Source organism: Eurosta solidaginis, chromosome 5 (assembly GCF_040869045.1).
Source record: "Eurosta solidaginis isolate ZX-2024a chromosome 5, ASM4086904v1, whole genome shotgun sequence".
In the NCBI taxonomy this organism is placed as follows: domain Eukaryota; kingdom Metazoa; phylum Arthropoda; class Insecta; order Diptera; family Tephritidae; genus Eurosta; species Eurosta solidaginis.
The window spans coordinates 251,852,729-251,867,280 of NC_090323.1; the positions used below are offsets into that span (position 1 = coordinate 251,852,729).

At 36.8% G+C, this 14,552-nt stretch overlaps 2 protein-coding genes across 5 annotated transcripts in view; one reads left to right on the forward strand and one right to left on the reverse strand.

The window, feature by feature from the left end:
• The first annotated feature begins 832 nt into the window (after positions 1-832).
• elg1 (enhanced level of genomic instability 1) lies at positions 833-6,673 on the forward strand. 3 transcript variants are annotated; one of them, XM_067789783.1, is made up of 5 exons: positions 833-1,057; positions 1,208-2,099; positions 2,509-4,363; positions 4,430-5,748; positions 6,064-6,673. In XM_067789783.1, the coding sequence occupies exons 2-5, from the start codon at positions 1,372-1,374 to the stop codon at positions 6,356-6,358; spliced, it is 4,197 nt and encodes a 1,398-aa protein (XP_067645884.1). In that variant the 5' UTR covers positions 833-1,057; positions 1,208-1,371; the 3' UTR covers positions 6,359-6,673. The 3 variants fall into 3 exon arrangements, with proteins under 3 accessions (XP_067645884.1, XP_067645882.1, XP_067645885.1); XM_067789781.1 differs by having other exon boundaries at positions 833-999; positions 1,056-2,099; XM_067789784.1 differs by having other exon boundaries at positions 833-999.
• LOC137253223 (cytochrome b5) overlaps positions 6,472-14,552 on the reverse strand; it is a 33,028-nt gene continuing 24,947 nt past the window's right edge. Inside the window, exon 4 of one of the 2 annotated variants that reach the window (XM_067789786.1) lies at positions 6,472-9,791. In XM_067789786.1, the coding sequence (XP_067645887.1) occupies positions 9,672-9,791 (120 nt within the window). In that variant the 3' untranslated portion in view covers positions 6,472-9,671. The remainder of the gene's footprint in view (positions 9,792-14,552) is intronic. The other variant, XR_010953750.1, reaches the window with a different exon arrangement.

A 14,552-nucleotide genomic window follows, 5' to 3' on the forward strand; every position in this document is an offset into this window, starting at 1 on the left:
ATGAATTGCCTAATAAATACAAATACAAATACAAAAGAAAAATTTTATCTCTGTCCGGAGATATTTGCAGTTTCATATGGTTGTTGACAACACAAACCCACAAAAAAATTGTGAACGTAGAAGGACATCACCGTGGCGGTAGCCACGGTTATACCACACACCCGGACTTGGCATGGCGTAGCCCAGGGTTATTTTTTATAAGCGCGGCCGAAGGCCGCCAACTCCGAAAGGAGTTCTGGGAAAAAATACTATGGATCCCACCCCCGGTTTCGGAGGTACCCGCGGGTCATTTTTCTTCTGAACGAGTTAATATTTTTATTTTCCGCCTTCGGATTATTAATACTGATGTCAAGACGCGTCGTTTCACACCTCTCTTGATATTTTTGGTAGCGTATTAGCAGTCGACCCCTCAACTAGACTATTACCTAACACAATTTTTTTTGTGGGTACAACACAACAACAACCACATGAAAATCGCCAACTTCAACTGCAAATATCTCCGGACAGAGATAAAGTTTTTCTTTTTCGTCTTCGGATTATTGTTCTCGAGATTAATACGCGTATTTTGATACCTCACTCAAAAATCTTGGCCCAGCTTTAGGGTGGGGCCCCTAAACTGCACTACTACCCAAATTATCTGGCTCACATATCGAACCAGACTTCTATCTGGATTTATCTGGCTCAAATCTTTGTAGTTGCATTTACATGCAAAATTATTTATCTGGCTGAGGCTCTTTGCTACCGGATGATGGCTCTTGTATCCAGATGTTTTTCAAATATATGGCATTGCTTTTTGTTGGGTACATTCAGTATTTAAGAAAACGCGCCAATATCCGCAATTTGACATTTGCTGCCTGCCAACGTATTGACAAAAAGAAGTGTAAATTTTAATTATTCATGCAAAATTTCGATTAACAAATGTTTTTGAAACTATAAAATTGTGAAAAATATTTATATTAAGTACCGCTGATACGCAGCACCACGTTTGATCCCCTCTCGGTTTGTAACATCACACGAATTTTTGTATGAACAACTGATTGCATAAACTTTTTTAGTGGTGAGAAATCTAATTTTTCCAAAGAAATACGCTAGCTGCTTTTTAATCAATTATTAAGCTATAAGCTTAGAGAAAGTATTTGCATAGTTTTTCGTAAAATTAAGTATATTACTAAAATGCCTGATTTAAACACAAATTTTATAAATGAAGAAAGGGATCTGAAGAACGTGGCAGAAAATAATGGCACTGAATTAGGAAACGAAGATCGAGAACAAAATGTGGATATCAATTCAGTTGACAATAATTGCACTGGTGATGTTCGTAAATTCATTGTTAAGGCACCACGTCCCTACTCCAAATTAATATTACAAAATATGGAAGAAGTGTTAAATTCTGTTAAAAAGAAACATCGACAAAAGCACAAAAAGAAAAGGGAGCAAAAAAAACTGGCACAAATGGAAGCCGTAGCAGTTGCCGTGGCCACCGCAGAGTTAGAAAAGGCCGAGGCTCTAGATGAAGAACAAACAAGTAATTTACAACTAAATGAAAGCCCCACATTGCACGTAAGCAAATGTAGAGACGCCACTAAAACGCATGGTAAGCGTTTAAAAACTCAACCATTGCAAGAAAAGTATGTGCAGGAAAATGGGCAGGAAGGTTGCAGTCGAAATGGACGCAAAAGCAAATCTTTAGAAAGTAAGAGTGCCTTGAATAATGCCACTGCAAATGGTGATATCCTGCGTCACTTTCAAATGACACCAAAGAAAAATGCGGAACTGGAAGAAAATGAAAAAAACAATGCTGATATAAAGGGAGCGCCTGTTTACAATAAAATTAGTTGCACTGAAACTTTAGCAACGACAAATTCGACAAAACCCATGAATGCTTTTGAGGTCATGATGAATGCCAGAAACAAAACGATTGGTTCCAATACACCAGGAAAGGAAACTTCACCTACAACTGGGCAAGAATCTACTATAAATATTAAAAGAAAATTAATGTTGCAAGAATGGGCAGACAAAAAGGGGGCGAGTAAACGCAAATTAGATGAAGAAACACGGGCCGCATTTGTGGAGAATCAACTGGAAAATCGCGCAAAACGGTAAGAGTAATAAACTATCTCTTTAATGCGTTGTGCTACCAACGCCTTTAACACCCCTCTCACTCTGGGCGACCCTGTTGAAACTGCAAGTTTCCTTGGATTCCCGTTAGAGGATGGTCTTGAAGTCAGGCGATTACCTTAATGGTGATTGTTATCGAAACCTGTTGGATCTATGTCGGGAAAAGGAACGTCGACATCGCGAGCACTTCCCGAACACTTGATGACTGTATTAATCGCTACAACAACAAGAACAAGTGGTTGTTGTAGCGATAAAGATACTCCCCGAAGGTTTTGTGGGGTGTTATCGATGTTGACGGTCTTTTGCTGCATATAGATTTATATATTTATTTAGTCCTTTTGTACAAACAAATTTTTAACAATCAATAATTCTTATTTCTATTGGTTAAAGTTTTAAGCAAATGCTTGTGCATCCTGCATCACCCAAACAGGATGACACTCCCATCAGCCGAACAACTAGTGAACGAAAGAGGGACAAGAAAAAAGCTAACGCTACTAATTCTATTAAGCAAAATGTAGAAAAGCCAAAACGAAAGAAACGAACAATGTTACGTCTAGAGTCAGTTGATTCAAATAACGACGTTGATGAGATTGTGAAAATAGACCCAGAAACGGAAGCATTTCTAGCAAAACTTAATTCACCGATCAAAAAACGTGATAGCCTCTTTGGTTACTTTCCACGGAAAGATTCGTCGACGGAAAACGCGTTACTGGCTAAAAATGAAGATCACATCGAAATTGAGACACCAAAAACATTCAAAGCAATAGCAGAAAAATGCAAAGATCAAATTAAATCTGTAAAAAGCAAAGCAGAAATCGACACTAATAAAAATACCAAAGCACTATCAGCAAAAAGCAACGTCAGCAATTGTACAGAAACACCGAAAATGCGTCTACCACGACGTTCGACAAAAACCAACATTGAAGAAACGCCTGCAACTACTGACTCACTGACAAAGCAAAATGTAGGAGAGAAAACGCACGAGGAAGTAACACATCAGGAAGCACTTGAAGCTGATCAAACACCAAGTGGACGGCCAAAACGTTCATGTGCCGGAAAGGCACGTTATGACTATGATTTAGAAGTAAGTCCCACAAAATTGGAAAATACAAATCGAGTTGGTAACAAAACTACTAGAATGCGTGAAACTGCTTACGTAGAAGAAATAATACAATTAGACGATAGCAATATGTCATCACCGGAGAAAGTGCCAAAGAAATTGGCGCCAGTGTTTGTGCGTGCAATGCCGAAACCTAGCCCAGATCCGGTAGCATTAAAAGCGCGTCAGGATTTTCTTATGTCAGGAGTACCAGAAAAAATGCGTTTGGAAATGGAGAAACAAAAGCAGTATGAACAAACTTATGATGAGGAGCTTGATTATTTTCCACGTGTTTGCCACATTCAACAATTTGATGTTGATGAGAAAGTATTTTTACAAAGTAAACAAGATTTCAATACGAAATTGAAGCCGTGTGAGTATGATTTTTCTTTTAATCATTCAATTGATTCAAAAATACTGAAAAACACAAAAGGAAGCAGACGTAAATCTCGTAATAACAGTACGAGCTGCATTCCAAAAATGAAAACAAATGAAAATGTTAATCAATGTATTAACAGCAAAACTCAATGGCTCTCTATACATCAATTACCAACAATTGAAAATAAACGTACGATAATAAAAAGCTGGAAGACGGAATTCGACCGTTTCCCGACATTTAAGTGTTATAACCAAATGCGTGAAAAATATCGTTTTTTTAGTGCTCTAGATGCAGCACAAGATATGGAACAAGTAAGCGAATCGTTGGTGGTAACGCGTCGTACGCAACGTACTCGCAATAATGCAGAAATAAATGCTACCACCGAGCAAGATGATGTCAAACCACCAGCAACTGCACCGAATGGTGAACTCTTATTTACAGAGAAATATAAACCAATGTTAGTGGATCAAGTACTTGTTAATCTTGTGCCGGTAACCCAATTACGCGATTTCCTCGCGGTATGGGCCAATGGTAGCAATACTAGTAGTGCGCGCAATTCCCAAACAATGGATGATTCATTTGATGCATCTAATGATTCCAATTCAAGTTTGTGTAATGTCACAGGTAATTCTGTGGTGCTACTTGGTCCGGTATCAAGTGGTAAAACGAATGCTGTTTACGCCTTAGCAAATGATATGAATTTTAATGTGTTGGAAATAAATGCTGGTATGAAGCGTACGGGCAAACGTTTGATACAAGAATTGCAGGTGAGTAATAGCAATCTACAAAAAATTGCTTATTTATGTAATAAATTTGTATGCCTTGAATTCTAGGAAGCAACGCAATCTCATCAAATTCGCAAGGACTCGACACCTATTCAAAGTACCAGCAAGGCACAGAAAAATTTGCTACGGATGTCGCTCAATGGCAAGATGTTGAAGAAACAAAATTCCCAAAGCTATTTGGATGCTGATACAAGCAGCAATTCTAATGCGGATGCGAGTCAAAATACTCGTAAATGCCTCATACTTATTGAGGATGCGGATGTGGTTTTCGATCAACTGGATTGCGGCTTTACAGATGCTATTTACACACTGGCAGCTAGCTCGAAACGTCCAGTGATTGTAATGGCAACAAATCCCAACTGTCCACATTTGCAGCGTCTCATGAATCAGAATACAATATACTTTACGCCACCAAATGCGCTGAATATTTCACGTTTTATGGCTGTGCTCTCTTTAATCGAAAATTGTCCAATCAATTTAGATGATTTAGTGTCATTGTATTTATTTAATGGAAAAGATTTACGTCGTACGCTATTAGAATTGCAATTCTTCATACAGAGTGGCGGCGATCGTCATAAGCTAAGAATAGAAAAAAATTGCACAAAGGAACCGAGGCAGCGCACTCCACAAAAGAGTGATTGCAGTGCAAAACGTGAATTAGGGTATTTTGCATCACCCGCAAAATGTAGTACAACGCTTGAACAAAATAACATACAACAGCCCCAGGAGCCGGATGAACAACTCGGCGCAGAATGTATCAATATAAATGACAACGATGGTATAAAAAGTACTAATTTCAATGTTTATGTACATGGTTCGTTATTCGAATTTTTTACTGGCAATCAAAATGAAAAATGGCGTATACCTTTCCCTGTGGATTTCGGTTTGCTACGCGTTAATTTAGCCGACATATTTGAATGCTCACAACGTTTACACAACGTAGAACTAGTTCAAGCCACAAATCAGGATTATGTTAAACTTAATGATAACGGCAGCACTGGAGTGAAAAAGAGCACTCCAAAACGTAAAACACGTACACATAAAAAAACATGGCTTAACAATTCAGCAAGTACGGATAATGTTGAACAACAAGCAGCAGCTAAATCACCACTTGATGTGTTATGCGATTTCTACGATAATATTTCCATAGCTGCCTTGTTAGGTACACATAATGCTGATATGTCAGAGGGCAATAGTAATACTTTTAGTGCGAGTGGAATTTTAGGTGGAGGTGCCGATTTAGGCATTGATCGTTTACTACCAAATCTTTCAGAAAGTGTTGCGCATGAAATAGTGGAGCAGGCGATAAGTGTTAATTTGGCTTCAAAAGTATGTCCATACAATCTCTTTAATACACCCGTCGAACGGTAAGTGAGAATTTGTAGTCATATTTTTTTAAGTTGTAAGAGATCAGATTACTATATGTACATACATACCTACATTAATGTGTTACAAATACTTATTTTGCTAGGAGCTTGTGCTGTATGTATTATTATTATTTTTTTTTGTTTTTCCGAGGAATTTTAATAAATTTATTTATGCTTTGCTGACCGATTTTTTCGATATTCGCCCGTGAAAATACATTATAGTGAACTTTTAATGCAATCAAAAATAATAATAATCTAGTAGACGAACAAAAAAGCATTCCAAATATTAAACACAAAAACATTTTCTTTCATCAGACCAACCTTATGTGACTACATGAACAGCAGCAATATAATGAGTTCACGGAGTCAACGAAAGCGGGCTTTGGATGTTGAGCCAGCACTGCGCGCCATCTGTCGTAGCGAAAAACAACGTGCAATGCAGGAGAGACGTTCAACGCGATTCTATCATTATTTACGTCATAGTGCAGCTATTACTTCTAACTTTTCAATGGAGGCCTTCGATGAAGCGTGCTCGGTATTGCAAGAAAAAAACGACAGCACAGACGAAGAAAGTGAGGATGGCAAGTCTAAACATAAGGATATATACTAAAAAGGTGGTTAATCCAGATCTTATATTTTAAGTCAACATAAATTGAGCAAAGTTATTTAGGGAATTATTAGCTCATTTTTAATAGAAAAACAAAGAAAAAGCAAGAAAAAGAATACAAGGCACTATAGCAAAGCAAAAATTTATTTTAATATGCATTTAATAGCATCTTTTTACACTTTCTACATAGCTATAATTTAATATATAACTATAGCGCAGTAGCGTTATATATTTTTTTACGGTAATGTGTACATAACGAATTCAAAATCAATATTTCATAATATACATACACATTTAAGTGAAGTAAATAAAGAACAATTTTTTCCTTTTTTAATATAATTTACTTTTAATATATGTTACTTATTTTAACATTTCGAAATGCATTTCTGTAAGTTAGTACGAATCTCATTAAGGACACGATTTCCGATACGATACTCTATAATAGCAATATTAATCGAATTCAAGATCGATACTTGATGCACCATAGCTTTGTAAGGATACTTTTAGGTCTCGGGTATCCAATTTCGGTTGTAGCCGCAAAAAAACTAGGTCTATTTCATATCGCCTTTTAATTTTGCTTAGGATTGCTCGTGGGCCTAAAACAATTTTGCTCTGACTGAGATGTGGTCATCCATTAATAATTTGTTAGAAATTTAGACTTTTTGTACTATTCAGTCGGTATTTCAAGCTAAAGTATTTGCAAGCAATTATATGTCAAGCAATTATATATCAAGCAATCCTATTCTGCGTTACATTTTGTTGGGGGAAGTTGGCTGATGCTTTTCAGAACACCCGCTCTCTTTGACCCCAAAGGAACTGTAACTGCCATCTATTTCCATGTATGAATCGAGTTAATAATCCATTTAGCTATTTTTAAAAAAGCATCAAGCTAAGTGACAACATCGGAATAAAGAGTCATATCTCAATTTTTTCAATCCTTAAGTTATGTGGAATGGCTAGACAGTTGTAGTTTTTACACCTACACTTTCCTACACTAAGGAGAAAGCTACTCCAAATCTTTTGCATTATGCCAGGATCTCATGTTGTGTGCCCAACTGCACCTTCAGATTGCAGTAGTTCTGAGTTTGGTACGATTTAATGCCACCTCCTTTATCTTTTACAATTGGTTTTGATACTTAGTGTAGTATTTTTGGCCACTCGATATATGCAGGGCGATAGTTGAAGTAACGACGATCACTTTCTTGCATTAAAGTATGCCCGCTAATTAGAGATACGGCTTGCGGTAAGATACTATATAATATAATTTGTTAGAAATTTAGACTTTTTGTACTATTCAGTCGGTATTTCAAGCTAAAGTATTTGCAAGCAATTATATGTCAAGCAATTATATATCAAGCAATCCTATTCTGCGTTACATTTTGTTGGGGGAAGTTGGCTGATGCTTTTCAGAACACCCGCTCTCTTTGACCCCAAAGGAACTGTAACTGCCATCTATTTCCATGTATGAATCGAGTTAATAATCCATTTAGCTATTTTTAAAAAAGCATCAAGCTAAGTGACAACATCGGAATAAAGTCATATCTCAATTTTTTCAATCCTTAAGTTATGTGGAATGGCTAGACAGTTGTAGTTTTTACACCTACACTTTCCTACACTAAGGAGAAAGCTACTCCAAATCTTTTGCATTATGCCAGGATCTCATGTTGTGTGCCCAACTGCACCTTCAGATTGCAGTAGTTCTGAGTTTGGTACGATTTAATGCCACCTCCTTTATCTTTTACAATTGGTTTTGATACTTAGTGTAGTATTTTTGGCCACTCGATATATGCAGGGCGATAGTTGAAGTAACGACGATCACTTTCTTGCATTAAAGTATGCCCGCTAATTAGAGATACGGCTTGCGGTAAGATACTATATAATATAAGTAATTTCGGATATTGTAGAGTGTTGGTTGAACAAATCTGTTGTAGCTGCAAAAGATATTATTCAAATCACCGTCTGGCTGAAAACTTTCCTATACCAATAGCTACTGCTTCAGATTGTGAATAGTGTGGTTTGAGCGCAGGTTTACTGTGAAAACTTTAAAACGCAAACTTCTATCTCTATCTCGGAATCGAGTAATTAATCCGTTTAGCCATTTCTAAAAAAGCATCGAGCTAGGTGGCAACATCGGTCTTAAAAAGACCTTTCTCAGCTTTTTCAATCCATAAGTTGCCAAGTCCTCATTTTGCGTATCCAACACACTTCCGATTGTTGACAACGTGGGTTTAGCGCAAATTTACTCTGCAAGCTTGAAACCCCAAATTTTCAAGACTAATTTTCCAAAACAAGTATTTAAATGTATTGTGTTAGATATTTAGCTTTTTGAGATCGTGGTAAAATAAGTTATATCGATATCTCAAACTGAAGTGTGAATAGGTGAAGTCGATCAATGTTCTCCAACACTTTCTGGGCTTGAAATGCTGTTAAAATCGCAGTTATTGCTTAACCTAACCATTTCTAAAACGCATCGAGCTAAGTGTTAACATCAGTTCAGAAAAGTCACGCTTGGGTGTCCGCAATTCCAAAGACGGGGTGCTTGACTAGACCAAAGCTACACAACGCCAGCAGAGCTTCGAATACAAACGCGCAAATTTTCGTAGTATGTGCGCATAAGGAGAATGACGAAGAAAGTTTGCGCATAGGATTTACGGATGAGATGTTTGCTGCTTGAAAAAGCGAAAACTAATTCACTACTCGCTTTGCTGAATCTCAATCGCTGCGTTCACACATGTTGTAGCCGAAGGCCGATTTGTTTTCCATGCTCTACGAAGCTCTCTGGGGCACCTCAGAATTATACGCTTCTCGCGCTTTCCCACTTCAATGAGGACATTACTGCAAACTTTCTACTTGCAATCGGTTTCGCATTTATTACGATATAATTTTCGTTCTTAAAAATTGAAATTTGTGTTTCCAAAAATTTTGAATTCAAATTTGGTTTTTTCTGCAGATTTCTCGATTTTTAGGCAGTTTTTGTCGTGTGCCCTCTGTTATTTATCCTTCTAACAGCTTTATTTTCTCTATCTTCCGTATGTCTTTTCGATGGCTATCCGCCTCCTTTGTCATCAAAATGGTTTCGATAGTTTGTGTAGACTTTGCGGTATTTGTTGTGTTAGTTAGTTGTGTAGTTGGGATGAGTACAGTATCGATTATTTTTCTTTGGATTATCGTGTCCGTCTCTCTTATGGAAATGTATCAGATCGTTTTTTAAATAATAAATCCTGCTTTTGTATTATAGAATGCTCTTGTTTGTAACGGGAAATGTTTGAGAATGGCTTCGGCATCACAGATAGGAAAATGTTTTAAAATTATTAATTCAGCAGCAAAAGCAAATTGTTTTTTCTTTCTTTTCTATATAACTCCTGTTTTCCGGCGGCTGTTTACCATTTATGCTCTTATTCGCGATTGTGGGCTGGCGTGTGACAGGTTGCATGGGCTGTAAGAAAAATAGAAAGAAAACATTTTTTTTTTTAATTCTTAAAAATAATCCATTCTCAAAAACATATTTAAGACAGATTATATTTTTAATACTGAAGTAGTTTAAAAATTAATAGCTGTATGAATTCTATTTCGATCAGCGCCCGTAAGCCGCCAAGTGAATATTTTACTAAAAGATATTCAGTCCAATTCTAACCAAAAATTCCTTGCGAGTTTTCCCTTCTCCCTTTCCTTGTATTCTAAATAAAAAATCGTTGTGAGTTTTTTTACTTTTCCCTTTCCTTCTATATTGAACAATGTTCGAAAAAGAGAAAACCGGTTAATGGAGAGAAGTAGGTATTATGAATGTGATTGAAAGGGAGTTTTCTTTGCTATTTCTTAGGAGTTTTTTTAGTTGTTAAATTAATGGGAATGCATCTTAACAGTTAAAGTAAATTGTTTCTTAAAAAAAAACACTACTTTGTACGAATTTGTGCTAAAATATTGTGACGAATATTAGCATCACTAAGCTGCTACTAAATAAATGCACAACAACAATAAAGCAGCCACTCTTATGTAGAAGGCGACGAAGCGATATCTCACACACAAATATGTAGTCATCAGCCGAAGTAGTTATTCACACATACACACGCATATGGCTATGGGAGAGGCGTGGACTACAGATATACTTGTATACAGCTGGTAACTAACCAAGCATGAGCTACAACTGTCCGCGAAATTACTAGACCTTAGGAGAAATGGGTGAATGAGGAAACCGAGAGTATAAAAGCAGCGCAAGCTGAGTAATAACCAGGGTTAGGATTATGAGGCATTTGCCTATTTTGTCTGCTTGGTCCTATCTGTAAATGAAATCAAGAATTACATGTTTGACATGTTTTTATTAAAAATATGAATTTTTATTTTGCCTTTTTTGATTTTAATACCTTTATAATTTTTTCCTAAAATTTGAATTTAATCGAGCTAGACCAATAGTATTTGTTATCTAAGCCTCCCCTCTCTTCCGCGGACTGCTTTCGGAAAGTTTCGGGATCTTTTCTTGTATGCTTGGAAATAATTATTGAAATTCTTTGAAATTATGTTCCATAATTTTGGACTGTTTTTGGAATGAATTCGGCTCTATGAAAGACCGTTAGCTTCTACCGAAAGAAAATTAAAAGTTAGTAATGCTTACCCAGCCATCACTCAGCCTATTCGTCTGAGGGCACATCCTCAGATGTTTTTAGCATATACAAAAATTGTAAATACGTACAGGGGCACACATATAAGAAAGTGGGCGTAGTCATCAACCGATTTTTGTGACTTTTACCCAGGAAAATTCTCCTTTGGACACCAAAGATCCATACCAAACTTAATCGCTTTATTTTTAATCGTTCTTGTGATATCGCTACCGAAATTTGATGAAAAGCTTTTATCGAAGGTTTCGGAAACGTAATTAAGCTTTATCACGCACATCTTTTTTTAAAATAAGTAGGAGCTGCCCAGATGCTTATATTCTGGAAGCTCTGCGCAGACCATCTTCGTGCTAAATTAGGTATTGAAATATCGAAGAATTTTATTTATGGGAAATAGTTGATGTATAAAAAGTAGGCGTGGTTAGATACCAATTCCTTCCATTTAGGGCAGCAGCCTTACACGTGCTAGGAAGAAGTATGTACAAAAAAAAAAAAAACATATAAGGATGAGCCTTCGGACGGTAAGGGCTGACGCATGAATGAGCAATGATAACTTAAATTTTTTTTTGCCGTGCTACCTTTCCCTTTTGCCGGTAATCGCTACCGATTTCTTCCGGCAGGATCTACCTGTCTTTTTTCCGTGAAGTTTCTTTTGTACTTAATTTTACACGTAATGCTATCGACGTCGTAACAAATAAAGTTAGATAAAACCAGTAAGGAAGGCTAAGTTCGGGTGCAACCGAAAATTACATACTCAGCTGAGAACTTTGGAGACAAAATAAGGGAAAATCATCATGTAGGAATATGAACCTAGGGTAACCCTGGAATGTGTTTGTACGATATGGGTATCAAATGAAAGCTGTTAGTGGGTATTTTAAAAGGGAGTGCGCCTTAGTTCTATAGGTGCACGCCATTTCGGGATATCGCCATAAAGGTGGACCAGGGGTGACTCTAGAATGTGTCTACGATATGGGTATCAAATTAAAGGTATTAATGAGGGTTTTAAAAGGGAGTGTCCCTTAGATGTATATGTGAAGGCGTTTTCGAGATATCGATCAAAATGTGGGCCAGGTTGACCCAGAAGATCATCGGTCGGGTACCGCTAATTTATTTATGTATGTAATACCACGAACAGTATTCCTGCCAAGGTTCCTACTTAATATGGTAGGTGTCACACCCTTCTTACAAAGTTTTTTCTAAAGTTATATTTTGCGTCAATAAACCAATCCAATCACCATGTTTCATCCCTTTTTACATACTTCGTATAGAATTATGGTATTTTTTCCACTTTTCGTAATTTTCGATATCGAAAAAGTGGGCGTGGTCATAGTCTGATTTCGGCCATTTTTAATACCAAGATAAAGTGAGTCCAGATAAGTACGTGAACTAAGTTTAGTACAAATATATCGATTTTTGCTCAAGTTATCGTGTTACAGGCCGAGCGGAAGGACAGACGGTCGACTGTGTAGAAAAACTGAGCGTGGCTTCAACCGATTTCGCATATTTTCATAGAAAACAGTTATCGTCATAGAATCTATGTCCTTACCAAATTTCACAAGGATTGGTAAATTTTTGTTCGACTTATGACTTTAAAAGTATTCTAGACGAATTAAATGAAAAAGAGCGGAGCCACGCCCATTTTGAAATTTTCTTTTTTTTTTGTATTTTGTTGCACCATATCATTACTGGAGTTGAATGTTGACATAATTTACTTATATACTGTAAAGATATTAAATTTTTTGTTAAAATTTGACTTAAAAAAAGTTTTTTTCGTTCGTTATCCGATTTTGCTAATTTTTACTTAGCACATATATAGTAGAAGAAAATTTTTCTAAGCGGGGTCGCCCCTCGGCAGTGTCTGGCAAGCGCTCCGATTGTATTTCTGCCATGAAAAGCTCTCAGTGAAACCTCATCTGCCTTGCAGATGCCGTTCGGAGTCGGCATAAAACATGTAGGTCCCGTCCGGCCAATTTGTAGGGAAAAATCAAGAGGAGCACGACGCAAATTGGAAGAGAAGCTCGGCCTTAGATCTCTTCGGAGGTTATCGCGCCTTAAATTTTTTTTTTTTTTTTACATATATAGTAATAGGAGTAACGTTCCTGCCAAATTTCATCACGATATCTTCAACGACTGCCAAATTACAGCTTGCAAAACTTTTAAATTGCCTTCTTTTAAAAGTGGACGGACGGACATGGCTAAATGCATTTCTTTTTTCGCCCAGATTATTTTGATATATAGAAGTCTATATCTATCTCGATTAGTTTATGCCGTTACGGATTACCGTTATGCGAACAAAGTTAATATACTCTGTGAGCTCTGCTCAGCTGAGTATAAATATGGAGGGACAAGGTATATAACCATTTATATTATAGAAAATGGTCTGTTGCTTTTATTATGCAGTCGTCTGCGTAGTAGGCTATGGTGACTCCGTGGAAAAGGGTGTGTGGATATGCAGAAATTAAACTCCCAATTCTGTGAATAGGGTGCTCAGCAGCCGTTTTTTATTCCTTCATGATTTGAATTTTTTGGTTTCGATTTATACCTATGTATGTATAGGAACCTTCGATGGTTCAATTTCGTCTTTCCCACTATTATAGAAAATTTGTATAAGTCAGTATAATAGCTATCTTTTTCCTTTCAAATTAACTCTTCGTTTAGCTGGGTGCCTATTCTTTAATTTATAATACTGTTCCATGAAGCTTTATAGTTAGTTCATAGCTAAAAAGAATCAATCAATCACACTCAAGAAAAATTACGTTAGTCATTACATTTCTGCCTTTATGAAAAATAAAAAGCTTAAAAAAATGTCCCTTTGAAAAGGTAGATGCATCGATGTTTTCCCCTAAAAACAGCAAAACATCGACTACTGCCTAGTTATCTGTAAGATAACGGTGTATGATTCAAAGAAATTTTGCTATTGACATGAGTTGTACATACATAAATGCAAACATATAAATCAAATAGTATTGTCACAGACTTGCATTGCTTTAAGCAAAGTTTAATTACTGTCCATGACTGATATTAGCAAATACATAACCAATACCTGAAGCCATGCTCACGGGGAGCTTTCATAAATAAATGATACCCAACAAAAATCTCACGGACATGAGATGCATATATATTGGCTTAATTGAGAAATGTTTTGAATCATGCATTTAATTTTATGGTATCCAGCTTATCGGGGACTTGAACGCGTTTTTTTTTAATATTTTGATCCCCACTAGAGGTTTACGCCGATCACTTTATCGGCGACGGCGGCGGCGGCGTGGGTTACGCGCCGGCGTACGCCGGTGTTCTTACTTTAAAAAGCTTGATTTTTCTATTAAAAAAAATGTAGGAAGGTTTTTTTTGTATTTATTTAAGGAAATCAACGTTTTGGGCATTTCGGAAAGATCCGGGGTTTTGGCCTCAAAATCTCGCGGATCGTTCAAAAATTTTCAGGAGTAGCTCCTTGCGGAGGGATTGTCCCTAGTTCAGTTACTCCAGAGAGGCTTCGAACCTAACCGCGGTACTGCGGCGTCTGCTGAAAAGAAATAGAGATACATAAAATGGTCACACTTTTGTCTATACATCTCGTGCAAAGCGTA